At 43.7% G+C, this 16964-nt stretch overlaps 1 protein-coding gene across 21 annotated transcripts in view; it reads right to left on the bottom strand.

The window, feature by feature from the left end:
- Positions 1 to 16964, bottom strand: part of MYH10 (myosin heavy chain 10) — a 154464-nt gene that overhangs the window by 37605 nt on the left and 99895 nt on the right. For all 21 annotated transcript variants that reach the window (XM_063799771.1, XM_063799776.1, XM_009432768.5 and 18 more), the window contains 6 exons: positions 7976 to 8169; positions 7762 to 7883; positions 5763 to 5832; positions 5513 to 5673; positions 759 to 867; positions 509 to 640 (listed from right to left, as the gene is read on the bottom strand). In XM_063799771.1, the coding sequence (XP_063655841.1) occupies positions 509 to 640; positions 759 to 867; positions 5513 to 5673; positions 5763 to 5832; positions 7762 to 7883; positions 7976 to 8169 (788 nt within the window). The remainder of the gene's footprint in view (positions 1 to 508; positions 641 to 758; positions 868 to 5512; positions 5674 to 5762; positions 5833 to 7761; positions 7884 to 7975; positions 8170 to 16964) is intronic.

Below are 16964 nucleotides of genomic sequence, written 5' to 3'. Positions count from 1 at the left end.
TTTTTGGCCTTGAACACTATAATTCTATTATTGCCACAACAAACATCTCCTGAGCCTCAGCTTTGTCCATGAAGAAAACTTCCCAGAAGAGGGACACACATTCAAGACCACTGCTGCTAGAGAAGTTCAGGTGGTGACCTCTACTCAAGCATCTCGTCCTTTGACCATTTTTCTATTTCGCCTCATAAACAGACATAGGAAGGTGACAGTACTGGGAACCTCATCGAAAACGTGTTAAGTACATGCTTGACAGCAAGAATAACAAAAGCAAAGATGCAAGAGGTAAGGTTGATTTTAACTTCTACAAATCTAAAATGCAAGGCAGAATGTATCTGTTAACTCTATTGGCAAAATATATACAATTTGGAAATGAGTGAAAAGGCCTCCCATAAAATAAGATGATATGGTGGGTATAGCTATTCATAATGAAATGTGTGGGGGTTGCTACCAGTGCAAGATCTCATGGGGATTCAGGGCCAAGTGTGAGTTACAAGGTCACTGCACACACCTGCTGGTGCTTCCGCTCCATCTCCTCCAGCTCTCCTTCCACCTTCGTCTGCTTCTCCTTCACCTTCAACAGCTCTTCATCTTTGGCCTGAAGTTCTTCCTCCTGGCGAGTCACTTGTAGAAGCGGCTTCACCTATGACAAAATTAAGCAGTTTTTTTTTTTTTTTATCATTCCAGCTCTTTCCTATGGGTTTTTCCTGATCAGACTCTGCTATTTGAAAGGGATCTGGAAAGAAGTGAGCCAAGCTCACCTTTGTGAAGACTCGCCACCACTGCCAGTGCCGTAATTTCAGGTACGCGGCACAGTTCCGCTGCAAGACCTTTAAGGCACTTAGTTGCTGCTGCTTCTTGGCAAAGGCCCTGAAGAACAATAAGAAAAACTTATGATGTAAAGAAAAAAGTGCTTGAATGGCTGTTGTCATAAGAAGCCTTTCTAAAGGCCCGTGTTCTTCTTTGTCTAGGATAGGGAATGATTGCATCAATCAAGTCCTGGGTGAAACGCACAAGGAAGCCGTTCTGGCCGCTCGAAGCCACACTGGCTTGTTGGCCTGCTCAGCCCACCTCAGGCCCCTGGCACCAGTTCCTGCACTGACTTTCTTCAGGGACGCTGCCCTGCACATTCTCCTGCTGCCACTCAGCCATATACCCACACTGCGCACACTAAGAAATAGATTTTCCTGAGGCAATGAAGACTGTAGACAGAAGGGCCCGTTTTCTCTGTGCTGCTGCTCTTTATCATGCCTTTAGGAGCTACTCTCGTTTTCCTTTTGATATGTCACAGAAGAAACATTTCTCCCCAACCCCCAAGGTAATTTTTCTCCTCCTTCCCTCCACTTTGCCGCAATGGAGCGCAGCACTCAAAAGCTACAATGGGGTTGTCAATGTCTCTCATTTACGGCCCGGCCTCCTCTAGGGCCTGGAGATGACTCTAGATCTGTGGAGCCCTCACCTCCCGTGACCATACCTGGGCTTCCCACTACACCCTGTCACCTCCTCAGCCCCACAGCAGGGTCTGAGACCCAGTTCCTATTCGCCTTCACTCTACTATTTTTCAATTTCTCACTCTCCTTCAGGAACACAGAAACCCTCAACCCCCCTCCTGCCAAAAACAACCCCCAGGCCCAAATGAAGCTCATTACCTTGCGGTTCCTTCGACAGACAACTGACATTTTTCTACTCCTTATGAAACTCTCAGGGTCCACAGGCAAACGTTCCTATTACTGACTTCCTGGCTTCCAGAAGTCAGCTTTCTATCCCACCATGCTACCGAAGCTGCATTTTAGATCTTGACAAAGGACTCCCAGACTCAGAACTTAGCGGCTTTTCCTCAGCCAAATCCCAGTGCCTGGCACGCTGCACTCCTCTGGGGACTACCCACTACTGGACATCTCATCCCTGCATTCCAGAGCACCAAACAGCCTCCGAGTCTCCTGGGCCCCGCTAACAGTGCTGACGCTCCACTCCGACAGTCCACTCACACGGCTGCGCTCCCACCTAGACTCTGAGTTCCTCAGGAGCAGGGATCATGGCCCAGGCATTTTTGTTGGCACAACCACGTGACCGACAGACTCCAGGCCTCCTGAGGATGTTTGTTGAGTAAATTAACTGGGTATTTCCTAGAAATAATCTGTAATTGTTTCTCTGGAGTCCTTTTATAACAGCTTGCAGGAGTAGCTATAGGACTCTCCTGGGAAAGGGAAGCAATTGAAGGCGATGGAAAAAATAAGAGAAGCATTTCGAATTATTCATTCACTCCAGCAAACAGTGGTATCAGGAGTGGGAGTGTCTTAAGAAAAGACAGACAGTTGCTGTTTTAGAGCAAAAATTACCTACCTGTCACATTTCCTTGCAAGAATCCCACAACTGCCATACTGCCAACGAATTCCTCCTTGCTGGTTAGAATTTTCCCTGAGCCCACTGCTTCATAACTGTTTTTATTCTTGCTCCTTACAAAACCTTCTAACTTATTCCTACCAGCCAAAAAGAATTAGCCAAGTCTTTTTTTTTTTTTTTTTTTGAGACAGAGTCTTGCTCTGTCGCCCAGGCTGGAGTGCAGTGGTCCAATCTTGGCTCACTGAAACCTCTGCCTCTTGGGCTCAAGCGATTCTCGTGCCTCAGCCTCCCTCTTGTGCCTCAGCCTCCCGAGAAGCTGGGACTACAGGTGTGCACCACCATGCCTTGCTAATTTTTTGTATTTTTAGTAGAGACAGGGTTTCGCCATGTTGGCCAGGCTGGTCTTGAACTCCTGACCTCAAGTGATCCCCCTGCCTCAGCCTCCACAAGTACTGGAATTACAGGTGTGAGCCACCGTGCCTGGCCGGGATTGGCCAAGTCTTAATTCCAAGAGTTTCTACTACAAAAACAAAAGTTTCAAAAATGACTTTTGAATCTATTAAGCATCCACCTTCCAATTCTTGCAATCTCCTTCAGGAATGCTGTACAAATTCACCCAATCTTCTTATTAAAAACTACTGCCCTAGTTGCTTCTTTGGCCCTCTGGGAGATAAAACTGTCAAATGATGAGTCAGAAACATGCCGGGCACTTTGTTTAGTGGAATGAGGCAGCTGGTTTCCTTCTCCACAGTGGTCGGCTGATTTCTATTACACCTGTGTGTCAGGCACTGTCCTCCAGGTTTTCATGAGGGAGCTGTGACATCAGCCTATCTCCGAGTGTTTGGAAAGTGGACTTCAAAAGTGTTCAAAATCACTTTAGCTCCTTCCCCCTTTTTATCCTTATCCCAATGTCCTCCAGGGTGCTTCAAGCTCAAGTTCATGGATTTCTGTAAAGATACCTATTATTTTGACTATTGTAAGCACTATTCTGCCTTTTTCCACAGTACAATCTGGTTCTTTTGAATAGGTTATCTTCTTTTTTTGATGTATCCTGATTTTAAATTCCAGCCTATCATATGCATAGTGTGAATAAAATATTTAGGGGCAGGGGCTGCAAAGGCAAAGGCATGCTGGCTTACATATAAGATTACATGGATTTGTTAGCTTTAAGTCCTTAAGATGAAATAATGCAAGTGAAATATCTTTGTTTTTAACTTTCTATCTTGAAAATTTTGCAAGCAAGGTTTAGATCAATGAAAAAGCTGCACAAAGTATATCTATATACTTCGTTTCCTGCACTTTTGATAGTTGTAGCATGTTTCTGGCAGGTGTCAAGTTTTTTGCTAACTCTATGAAGTTAGCCTGGCACCTGTCATTGCTCACTCCTTATGCTATGTTAGGCATTCTGCAGTTCAGTGGATACAGTGAGGAGAGTCTTTGCTATCAACAGGTTCTCTTTATTATTTATATAGTATCTAAATATTAGTATATAAAAACCCAGCCGGGCGCAGTGGCTCACGCCTGTAATCCCAGCACTTTGGGAGGCTGAGGCGGGTGGATCACAAGGTCAGGAGATCGAGACCATCCTGGCTAACACGGCGAAACCCCATCTCTACTAAAAAAAATACAAAAAATTAGCCGGGTGTGGTGGCGGGCGCCTGTAGTCCCAGCTACTCGGGAGGCTGAGGGAGGAGAATGGCATGAACCCGGGAGGCGAAGCTTGCAGTGAGCCGAGGTCGCGCCACTGCACTCCAGCCTCGGCGACAGAGCGAGACTCTGTCTCAAAATAAAATAAAATAAAATAAAAACCCAATTCTTTTACTCCTTTTTGCCAAATGTTTCTTAGTATCAACCCGAAGATATCATCTATTTGTCTTCAACTTTCCATGCTACTCTTTTTACTCTGTATTCTATTTTATAGGCAAAAATCCACAAGTATTGCCTTTACCTTCTTCCGTTTAAAGCCCTCTTGACCACTGTCTGGGCAAGCAGACTGCCCAGGAACCAGAGCTGTTTTCCAACCCACATGTAGAGGACATTATTGCAGAGTGCTGACTTCCAGTCCAGGTGTTCAGATTCTGTTTGCTCAAAACTGTCTGGATGGCAAACTATTCAACCTGTCTCAACTTCTCTCACTCCCAAACCCGAAGTGTTCAGTAGAAAGAAGTAAATACCAGTATTACCTTCTAAATCCAAATCAGTTCTAAGTCCTTTGTATTCTATCTCAAATTTAACAACTTTTCTCTCGTTCTCTACCACCACCTTCTTGGGTCCAGGCACCATCATCTTCTCCCCAAATCACTAAGACAGCTTCCCAACTGGCCTTCCCAATTCTATTCTTGGCCCATCTCAATGGATTCTGCCCACTGCAGCCAGGCGGCCTTGACAGTATAGATTCCCCCTCACTGCACTCCTAACCCCTGTCCAGCGTCTGATTCTCAAGCCTCTTCTCTCACCTTGCTCCCTCTCACCCATCCTGCTCCAGCCACACTGGACTGTGTCACCTTCTCAAATGCTGCCAGATTCTTGCCAGGATGCTGCTGTAGTTTCCTTACTGAAAAGCTTCTCTCTCCTCCCTTCACAGGGCCAGCCTTCTTACCCTTGAGGTTTTAGCCTCAGAGAAGCATTCTCTGAGGACTTGAGCTGAAGCAGGACCCCATACCCCTTGGCCCTGTGTGTGTGTGTGTGTTTGAGATAGGGTCTCACTTTGTCACCCAGGCTGGCATGCAGTGGTACCATCTTGGCTTATTGCAGCCTTGACCTCCCGGGTTCAAGAGATCCTCCCGCCTCAGCTCCCACAGGTAGCTGGGACTACAGGCACATGCTACCAAGCCTGGCTAATTTTTGTATTTTTAGTAGAGATGGGGTTTTGCCATGAAGCCCTGGCTGGTCTCGAACTCCTGAGCTCAAGTGATCTGCCCACTTTAGCCTCCCAAAGTGCTGGGATTACAGGCCTGAGCCACCACGCCCAGCCTCCTTGTGTGTTTTCGTATTGCAACATCCCATTACTTAGAATGTTCCTGTATTTACCTGACTATCTCTGCCACTATAAAGCAACTTCCGTAAGGACAGACTATGTCTCACACACTCTTGCACCCCTAGGTCAAAATGCAATGCTTATCTAGCACAAGCACTTCCTCAGTGAACGATTAATTCGCGAACACCCACTCACTTTCTGGCCAGGTAACCTCTGCAAACAGCCTGGAAGAAGATAATGATATCGGTGATTTTTAAATCTCTTTCTTCCTCTAAGTGTGCCAGAACTCCAGCTCTGAAAAATATCTTGCTCTGTCCAATTCTGTACAAGTTTGGGTCCAATTCTAAAGCCCGGATCTAAGAGAGAAAGAGTTCATTTACTTTTTTTAACTACAAGAAAGATTAGATTAAATCTACAAGCCAGAAAAAGATCAAGAAAACCTTACCATTCGTTCACAGGCCTGTTTACCATCCATAAAACCTTTAGGAATAGCATTTGGAGTTAGGATCTCATATCTGTAAGAAAATATTCCAAGAAGTATTTTGTAGAAATTTGTGAACGATGTGTATCTACTAACTGTGTGTTTTGCTCTAAGAGGCAACAAAATGTTGGGTAATACATGTTAAAGATATGATGTAATACATATTCAAGAAATGAACTGGTGATAATCTGATGTTTTCTGTAGATCTACTTTATTTCTCATAAGTAAAAATGAGGTTAGTTCTTTCAGGTCAAAAAGTAGGTTTAGGAGGTTGTGGCAGAGAAAAATCAAAAGCATGGTGTTTTAGAAACCTTTCATTTTTCTTCATTTCCCATAAAATGTTCATATCCTTAAGACACAAAAGAGAATCTGGCTTTCTGTACTTTAAGTCACTGTCAATTTGTAGCATTTATTAGATAACAGGAAGGGCTGTAAGAGCTGTGTTCATAGGCTTCTATTCAAAACATCAGAAAATATCAGGGTGACATGTGACATGACGTTGGTCTGGGTGTATACACATACATATGTTCACTGAGCTGCACATTTAAAATCTGTGTACCTCACTGTACAGTCTACACCTCAATCAGAAAAATAAAAGATACTGGCTATATATTAAAGGAGGAATCCTGGCTACATCAATCAACTTTGTATCTTGGATGCCAATTATACTCCCTTTTTCTCCTAACGATAAAAAATGAAAATCTACCAGACTTCATCATACAATGGGATCAGAATGATGGCTTTCCTGAAGACACACATGGACTGGAAAAGCTTCTCAAGGTGATTCTATCTGGAACAGTGGGAGAAAGGGCACAAAGACCATTCTTTGACCTGGCAGCACCATTTATTTCATGGAACAGCAAATGGTGTCATACTTTCAAATCTGATTTCCAGAAAAAAGAAGAAAAAAAGCAAACTAAAAGTAACTATTCAAGAAAATTACCAAATAAAAGTTAAAAATAACTCTTTCTCATCATATGTTTGTATCCATTTCCACTGCAAGTTGATAGATCTTTTCCCTTTTGTTTTTTCTTAATCCTTTTCTATCTATTCCTTTCCCTATGTTAGCTAAAAGACTGTAATTGCACGCATGTGTGTGCACATGTATACACATACATTGGAAAAAATACATACACATACACACACACATACAGATATATTCATTGAGAAAAGATGGACAGAAGTACCCCAACATGTTTTTAGGAATCACTCCTCGATGATTTTTATTTACTTTTTTACTTCTCTTGTATTTTCCAATTTTCCTAAAAGGAACATACATTACTCATCTATTTAAAAAATCAATTTTAAAAATAATTATGTTAGGCCTGTAATCCCAGCACTTTGGGAGGCCGAGGCGGGATCACGAGGTCAGGAGATCGAGACCATCCTGGCTAGCTCAGTGAAACCCCGTCTCTACTAAAAATACAAAAAATTAGCTGGGCATGGTGGCACATGCCTGTAGTCCCAGCAACTCAGGAGGCTGAGGCAGGAGAATTACTTGAACCTGGGAGACGGAGGTTGCAGTGAGCCGAGATGGCTCCACTGCACTCCAGCCTGGGTGACAGAGCAAAGACTCCGTCTCAAAAATAATAAATAAATAAAAATAAAAATAATTATGTTTGAATCCCAGGTAGAACTGTCTGAATGAGTAAACTGTAAGCTTTCAGCTTTCTATGTTTATCTCAAAGCTAACTTCAGGGCCCTGAAAACATGGCGTGTTTCTTTGCAGCACCCATAGCAGTTCCTAGCACACTCCCTTTTTATAAAGTAGGCGCTCAATCTTCCTACCAATAATCAAGGTAGTAAGGATTGTCCCTTTTCCAGAACCTCACTATATGTTTGCTATATAAGAAAACAAACTATGTAGGGGACAAGGAAAAAGATTTCCTTATTTTATCACTGTTTTAATTCATATCAAGATAAACTCTGATACATAAGCAAAAAAAGTAAAAGTTAGCAATACCTCTGTCTGAATTCCTGGAAAACTATTCGGTTAGGGAAGCCCTGGCGACAGATTCGGATCCCTTCCAGGACACCATTACAGCGAAGCTGATCTAGGACTAGGTGTGGATCCAATTTTCCAGCCTAATCAAGCAAACAATAGTTTCATGGTTTAATCTTTAGCATCTGACCTAGATCAGTTTTAAATACTAGCATATGTTTTGCTCAGCACGTACCCTCTTCTCGTGATTTGGAATGATACAACGAACAAAGTTAGGGTTGGTGTTTCGGAGAGTTGCCATCAGCTTGGTGAGAGATTCTTTGTAGAGTTGCCCAACGGTACGAAACATGCCCTTCTTGGTTTTATATGCGGAGCCAAAAGCTGTCTCAGTCATACCAGTGACTTGATCCAGACCCACGATACGGTCCACTGGGGAGAAGAAAGGAGAAAACAAATATAAGCCAAACCTCACTCGTTAGCAGGGAAAGAAAAGACACAGTGAAAGTGCAGCAGCACAAGCTTTGTGGAACAAATGACAGGAGATGCCATATAGGTAAGGCAGTCAGCATACTTAGGCACTGCACAAGCCGGGAACTAACAGCCACACACTTATATGGCAGGATACTGTAGTGCTCTGACAGCTCCACACCAACACACACCAGCAGATGCCTTCCGCTGCGCTAGTTTCAGGAATTCACTGTCTTGGATAACATTCTGCCTGTTACATTTACAATTATTTGGAAAATAAAAACTCATTGGCTGGCATTATTGATACATACAAACTGATACTGTGAAAGGCCTCCAAATAGGAAATGGCTCATAAAAATATATATAAGAATATCTGATTGTACAAATCCACTTAACAAATAACCTCAGGGACTAGGGACCAGAATTCTCTCTTATTAGTCATTAGATATTCAGTGAGAAAAGTCATTCAAGTTTTAGGAACAAATGCAGGAAGATTAGATTACAGGAGTTCAGATTTTTAGCAATGTGTAAGCTTCAGCTCTCTTCTCAAAACATGAATAACACTTATTAAAGGGCAAGAACACAAAATAGGAAGGACTCTTCTGAAAAGATAAATGACTAAGCTTCCTAGGTGTTCAATGGCTAAACTCGTCAGACATTCCCTTGTTAGAGCAACCGATAGTTTTACATTATCCACAAAGACCTAGTACTTCTAATGATGAGACCATAAACAGTACACCAGCCACAAGCAAAACATTTGGTGCATAATGTACATATCCTCTTATTGAAAAGAAGTTAAATGAATGAAACACATTACTCAAATACTTTAAAATCAATCAGAATTATCAACTGAACTGCCCTTTTTAATGCCCTCCTCAACCCTAATGGACACCTCATTTCTTTCATTTGTTTCCTATGACAGAAGCATATGGGGACCTGACACTGTATGAAGAGCTTTATGTGCAAGATCTCATTCAATTATCAATTTCCAATGAGGTTTTTAACAGAAGAGAACCAAGACCCCGGGAGGTAAAAGTGAACTGCTCAAGTTATGCAGGTCTTCAGTGGAAGCTGGGAGAAGGGCGGGTAAAAGCTGTTTAATTTCCAGGCCCATGCAGGCACACTACACTACAACTGCTTCCAAGCAAAGCTACCAGATTCAAGGGTGTGGGTCAGAGCTACCTCTTTTGCTTGTGCATTGGAGACTGTCTACCTCAGAGACCACCATTCTTTCCTGTGCCTTCAACCTCTCCCTCTTCACTTGCCCCAGCAGAAAGCAGCACAAACCCACTTCTGCAGGCCCCATAAAATACTGATCTTCCCTTGACCCTGTATCTGCCCACTTCTCTTGTCAGAGCCACGCTTCTTTCTTGAGTAGTTCACACCGTTGCTACACCATATCCTCTCCCACTAACTTCCCAGTGTGTAGCCAACTGGCTTATGGCCCGTCCTCTTCCTCTCCTGCCCAACACTACTCAGGCAATGACTGGTCAATTGCTAAATGAATAGACACCACCCAGTGCTTGTTTTTCTTGACCCTGGTACGTTTACCTGGTGATGTCACAGCACCATTGTAAAAACTCTCCACTCCTGGCTTTTTTAGGAGCTCCACCTTCTCCTGTACCCTACTTCCCCCTCACTACTTCAGTCCCATGTTTCTTGATGATTTCTCTTCTGCTTTTCCTGTACCTCATGGCACTCACCTGGGATCCCAAATCAATTCATCTGCAACCCTTCTAGAATAAGGCACAATACAAATGCTGACACTGGCCCTCTGCTTTTCTCAAGCCATATTCCCAACCCAGGTGATCTCAGCTATGACTCTAACTAGATATACCTGACCACCCAGAGCCAGCTGCCAAACACCTATATTCTACTCTCCACTCAGATGTCACAAAGGTGCCTCTGCCTTCTACAAATGCTTGTTCAATCCTAGCATGTCTGCTTTGACTCAGTGTTGCATCCCTGCTCCCTGCATGATGTCTGGCACCAACATACTTCATCCAACATACTTCATATATACATGTCAGTGGATAAATTATGTAAACATTAAATATCTTTGTAATTAAAAAGAGTGAGAAATGCATTCAAAGAAAATAACAGGATGCCATAGGAGAAATGAGTGGTTAGAGATCTCTCTGGGGAAATGCCACATAATACCCCAAAATTAACAATGGGCCTGTGGGAAGATGACCACTCCAGTCGGTGCAATCAGCATATGTGAAAGACCAGGGGCAGGAAGAAGCGAAGGAAGGCCAGCACGGAGGAGGAGGCACCAGTGTGAGGAGGAGCTTATGACACTCGCACTGGCTGCTGCCTGCAGAATGGCCTGGGGAAGGGGGAGGGAGAAGTGGAAGTGGGGAGGCCAGACAGGTGACCCTTCCAGGAGTCCAGGGTCTAGGCGATGAGGGCAGCTGGAGCTAGTGAGATTAGAAAGACGGATCGAGAAGGAAGATTCAACAGGTATTTTAGTGGGAGGACTGGCTTGCTCTTGGATGAACTTGATATGCAAAGTGAGGCAGAGGAGCATTTCAAGAATAACTGCCAGGATTCTGGCTTGAGCAACCGAGTGGCGGTAGGGAAGACAAGGAGGGAAGTGGGTTTTGTGGATGGGAAGACAAGACCCAAACTCTAAATAAGTCTGGGATGCCTGGGGGACTTCGAAGTGGAAGAGAGGTGTCAAGTGACAAGAGGAAAATTCCAGTCTGCTGCTAGGAAGAGAGGTTGGAACTAGAAACGTAAATTTGGGAGTTGTCAACTTTTATCTAGGGGAGACCAGAAAGAGATGGAGGGCCTAAGACCATCCCCAAGGAGCTCAGCAGAGGAGGAGGAGTTAAAGAGGAATGAAGGGCAGGCATGGTGGCTCATGCCTGTAATCCCAGTATTTTAGGAGGCCGAGGCGGGAGGATCACTTGAGGTCAGGAGTTTGAGACCAGCCTGGCCGACACGGTGAAAACCTGTCTCTACTAAAAGTATAACAAATACAAAAATTAGCTGGGCGTGGTGGTGCACACCTGTAGTTCCAGCTACTCGGAAGGCTGAGGCAGGAGAATTGCCTGAACTCAGGAAGCGGAGGTCGCAGTAAGCTGAGATCATGCCACTGCACTCCAGCCTGGGCAACAGAGCGAGACTCTGTCTCAAAAAAAAAAAAAAAAAAACAAGGATATGGAGAGGGGACAAAGGCCCATGTCTTAAACCCAAGCACAGATCCACCCTCTGTTCTGTTCTTCCTCCTGGGTTTCCTATCCAACGGAACCACTGACCAAAAGTGGTCAAGCCAAAAGTTAAGATGTCATCGATCCACCCTCCTCTCCCCTGCCCTTGCTGGGCTCCTGCTTCTGACCTGGATCCTGCACTTCTCCCCCATTTCATCCTCTACCCGTAGTGCTACATGTTTCCTTCATTTACACCTTTTGTCCCTGTGTAATGTAGCAGCCATTTCTAAAAGACAAAACTAAGTATTAACATCCTTGAGTTTCTCCCACAACCTGTCGGATATTGTCCAAATAACTCAGCTCAGTAGTACAGCACAGCAATGGCCTTCACTCAGAGTCAGACACACCACACTCATGAGCTGGGTGATTTTGGGGCAAGTGACTCAACTTCTCTAAGCCTCAATTTCCTCCTCTTGAAATGGAGCTAAGGAGACCACGCTTCAGAGTTGTGAGCCTGAAAAACATTCAAGTGTTCAATGAAGGCACCTCTCTTGTCCCTTTCACACATGCCCCTAAAGGCCAACTGTACAAACTAGTTGCATTTTCCCAAAGACACAATGACTTCACATTCCATCCTTTTCTCTCTGCCTGGAATGCCCAGCCCGCTCCAGTCATCTTGGCAAATGCTTAAATACTTTTAAATCTCCATTCCTTGACCAGCTACCTCAGGGAACTCTTCTTACGCTCAGTTTTCACCCTGCCTCCAAAGCTAAATACGCCACTCCCTTCTCTAGGCTTCAAATCCCTGGGACAGAACTTCCACACTGTTTCTGTGCTTCTTCTCACTGGACTGAGCTTCCCCAGGGAACATTTTTCCAGCATCTCACATACTCAGGGCCCCGAAAGCTGTGCCTATGGTGTCTCTGGCCCCCCAACCATCAGCGGAGACAATCTCCCAGCCCCAGATGTTGGCTGGTGCCTGGTGCTGGGCACACAGTAGCTATTTAATAAATATCTGCTAAGTGAACTTGCACGAAGTTTACCAGAAGAACAAATCACCACTACAACAAAAGAGGAAGAGCATCATGTTACTCTGGAAGGATCAATTACACTGGTTGTGCAGTACTTTAGCCTGCATGGGCAGTTCTTAAACACAATCTGCTGTCAGTGTTGTGTGTGTGGTTTTTTAAAAATATAGTAACTAATAAATAGTCATAATAATCCTGATTTTCAAATTTAATTTTAATAAGGACAATCCAAAGCTAAATATTCAGATTGAAAAAAAAATGCTTTAGACTTTCAGTTCTTGTTTTTTGTTTTTTTGACATGGAGTCTTGCTCTGTCACCCAGGCTGGAGTGCAGTGGCACAATCTTGGCTCAGAGCAACCTCCGCCTCCTGGGTTCAAGCAATTCTCCTGCCTCATCCTTCTGAGTAGCTGGGACTATAGGTGCCTGCCACCATGCCTGGCTAATTTTTGTATTTTTAGCAGAGATGGGGTTTCACCATATTGGCCAGGCTGGTCTCGAACTCCTGACCTTGTGATCTGCCCGCCTCGGCCTCTCAAAGTGCTGGGATTACAGGCGTGAGCCACCGCGCCCGGCCGTTTTTAATTCAACATTTTAAACTCAGGGTTAGATTCCACCAACAAAATCATCTTGTGGGTAAAAGAGAAACACTTTGGGAAATTCATTAAATGATTTGAGCCACACTAATAATGTATGATTTCACTCAATAATCAAGACCCGAAAAAACTCTATTTTAAGAGTATTTTCTTGTTGATCAAAGCAGAAACCAGAGAAAGGCAGAAAATGCGAAGAGAAGACTCCAGCAGCTCCTTGAAATGAGCAGCGCGCCTCACTGGAAGACCTAATATTGCTTCTAAATCTCAAGTGCCCTTCCTCCAGCCACAGTTTCAGGGTAAAGATTAGCTTTGTTTATTCTTGCACTGTAAATTCTTCTATCTGAGATGTCAGGAGACCCTGGTTAGGATTGCTGGGGGGCATTTAAATTCATTACTTGGTTCTAGAAGCCTGAAAAGTATTTTCTACTAACACCTAATTTACTAATCTATAACAATGTATTTAAACAGTCAGAAATTAGATGGGTTCCAGACTGAAATCTGTGAGGACATATTCGCAGTTTAAGAGAGAAAATGCAACGTGTCGTCTATCTCATCATGAAACTGCCACCAACAGTTTCATAGAAGGAATGGCATCGCTTGGTGCCGAATCCTTAACTGGCCCTTCTAGGGGATAATCTAGGAGACGGGTCCATAAGATTTTTATGTTTTTCAAATCTGTGCATGGGCCAAAATACTAGTGTTACTAAATTTACTTTCAAGTATTTAAGCTAGATCTTCAGAAATTCATTCTAGTTAATATAGCTGGAAACCAAAAAAGGGGGAAGAAACCTATTTAATGTTAATTTCAACAGCCAGATGCTGATGACTGAGAGCAGCATCACGCGCTCCTCATGAAAGGTATCCAGTGCCCAGCACTGTGTGAGGCATGGAGCAGGTTCTCAATACTCATTTAAATAAGGTAAGACAATTTCACCCTCATATAGATGAAAATGTCACTGTTATAGACAATTTGGAAACAAATATATTTAACTATTATGAATTCGCAGAAACAATCTTAACATCAGTCTGTCTCCGTAATATCCCTGTTATGTGGTACTGTAATAACAAGTTTACAGTGGTTACATAACTAGTTGCTAGAACCGATCTGCTAATTACTCTAGCACTTGGAAATTTTTAGAAAAACCCCAGGAAGTTGAGAGGTTGACAGGAAGCACATGATTTAAGGAGAAAGCAATCTTCTTTCTCCCAAGCACTAGTCTCAAGCCAAACTTGAATGTCTCCCTTATTTCCATCTACCTTCCTATCCCTTTCGGCCAGGCCATCTAAGGCGCTGGGCAGACAGGAAGCCCCTCTTTGCCTGCAGCTTCCACTGTGCTCTGCGCTCGCTTTCTCCCCTTGTGGGGTCCCATGTCCCCAACTCATGCTGAGACTGGGCAGCCTGGCACCACGGCCTATCAGCTGCACCTTGGGACACTATGAGCGATACTAGACTTACGTTAAGTAAAGCCAAGGAAATAAACATTTATCGGGTTTCTCTGTTGTTCTGTAATTACAGCAGCAGCTGCTGCAGATGCAGCCACGGCAACGGCAACTCTACAACACCACACATTCAGGCACTCCCCATGTGCCATGCATTCAGGTTCACGTTGCTTCAGTTGATACTCACAGTAACCCTGAGAACTAAATGTTGCTGTCCGCACTTGCCCTCAGGAACTCAAGCTGCAGTACCCAAGCGCTGCTTCTCCTCGGTGAGTTTCCAACTATTGCTAACACTCAAGATCAAAAAACAGGAAGGAGGAGAATATATTCCAACAATAACAAAAACCTTCATCCATTGAAAGCGAGAACAATTTAAACACGTAAACTATGTCAGACCTAAACCACAGATTCTAAAACGGGACTTGAGATGGAGGTTATGATCAATGGATATAATCTATATGGAGATTAAATGGGTACCATCTTATCAGTCATGATACTTGACTCTACCTGGACTTCTCAGGTTTTCCCCAATTTTTGCTCTGGTAGTACACTCTTCCGGACCTGTCAGCTGCAATCTAGCACACATGGAGGTTCAAAGAGCCTAACTGGTCCTGTTCTATGAAGGAAATTGCAGGTGCACGTATAAACTAGCATTAGTGAAAATGATACATAACTGTACCTCCAACATGCTTTGGATCAGGTCTAAAGCCGTTGATAGTCTCAATTACCCTATTACCCATCACCCCTTTAGTCCAAAAGCCCTGCCTGTAGCTTTCAGGTTACAACCCCTTTTTGCTGGTTCACTCTGCTTGCATCTTCCACTACCGGTTTATCTCTGAGGTCCAGACTTTCAAAATATACTTGTAAGAAAACAGTCCTTGACTTTATAGCAGAAACTTATATGACCTCCGTATTTGCCTCTAGGAATCCTATTCTCCCCTGTTCCTTTCTCTTCTGTACTTGTCCTGTGATTTTTCTGCAAATCTCTCTTTATTCCAGTCCCAGAAGCCTGCATGCTCTTCATAATGATATTTTCCCATCATTACACATGTACTTAAGCACATGGGTCCTATCAGCTTTGTGTCACCTGCTTTAGAGAGGTGCTTACCATATGTCAGCACATCACAGGCAATCACAATTTGGATCCCTAGAAACTCCTTCATCCATTGTCTTCCAAGAAATCACTGGAAATATTAAAGTCCTACATTTTCATTTTAAAATCCCTTAGCCCTCTCTGGGGTGGTGGTCTTGAATCCATAAGCGCATTAAAGAGAAAACGATTTTGCTGTAAAATATTACACACAATCTCAAAGAACATATTTGGCCTTGGTAGATGGATGGGCTTCCAAGGAGAAGCAGAGATTGAGATCCTTGGTACTTGGTTCAGCTAAGTAACTCAACCAAAGGACACCTCACAGAGAGAGACAGAACCGGGAACATTTTCAGTGCCAAGGTGAGGGTACAGTGAGGGGAATGAGCCTCCCCGCTGCTCATTCACTAGCATGAAGTCATCTAAGAGAGGCTCTCTGCTGGATGCTGCTGGTACAGCAAAATGCCTGGTGTATGCACCCCAAAGATCATAGTCCCACAGGAAAGAGTGTCTGTGCTTTAGGTGGTCACAGTGGGAATGGAAGGCGAAGCTGCTGGGGCTGAAAATGGGTGTGGGGTCGCCACCCCCTATCCATCCATCAGCTCTCTCTCAGCGACTTAGTGATGTTTTGCCTCCTCTGCGCCAGGTGCTGCAGAAATGACAGTGAGCAAAGCCAGGCACTGGCCCTGCCCTCAAAGAGCTCACAGCCTGAAATTCTCTTACGAGGTTAGAAATCCAAAGGGAATTCATCTAAAGAGGGCACTCACTTTAGGAGAAAGTCCAAAAGATCAAGCACTAACTTTAATAAAGCACAAGTCCCAGGTTATAGCTGAAAACTACCTCCAAGCTTCCCCCGTCCATTTCAACACTGTCAGCATTCCCCAACACCAAAGAGGACTAAATTTAGAGATCTCTTCCTTTGGAGTTCTGTAGAATTTTCATTCCTGCTTATGCTGTCTCTAGCATAATCTTTTCTCTCCTCCCACTCCATACTTGCAGTCTACTTCTTTCATAGTATGTGAACTAGAGGTGATGGCAGGAATTTTGAGTTGGATTAAAATAGGCATGGTCCTTTAACATTTTAAATATAACTTTTGAGATGGATTTGGATCTCAGCATTATCATGTTCCAAAAATCATAAAGGAAATTTCATAAGATAAATTTATCTTTGAGTTTCGCTACTTGCCAGTTTCACTAAACATTCGGAAGGCTGGGTGGGCTTCATTTTATATTGGGCTTTTGGAGACTCTGTAGCTGTAGTTAGGCTGTATTGTAATACAGGGCTGAGGATTCAGATCACAAAGCCCAAACATTTGGAGCTCAATTTAAGGTTCAATGTATAATTCTGACAACATTCCACTCTATTTTAGTCTCAACTTGCACATATCAGGCCTTGTAGATAGTTTCAGGGCCTCTGGTTGAAAACAAAAGGCCAAGTAGCCAGATAGG

The sequence above is a fragment of the Pan troglodytes genome, chromosome 19 (assembly GCF_028858775.2).
Source record: "Pan troglodytes isolate AG18354 chromosome 19, NHGRI_mPanTro3-v2.0_pri, whole genome shotgun sequence".
Taxonomy (NCBI): Eukaryota; Metazoa; Chordata; class Mammalia; order Primates; family Hominidae; genus Pan; species Pan troglodytes.
The sequence above is the reverse complement of the archived record's forward strand: the minus strand, read 5'-3'. Positions and strand labels throughout refer to the sequence as shown.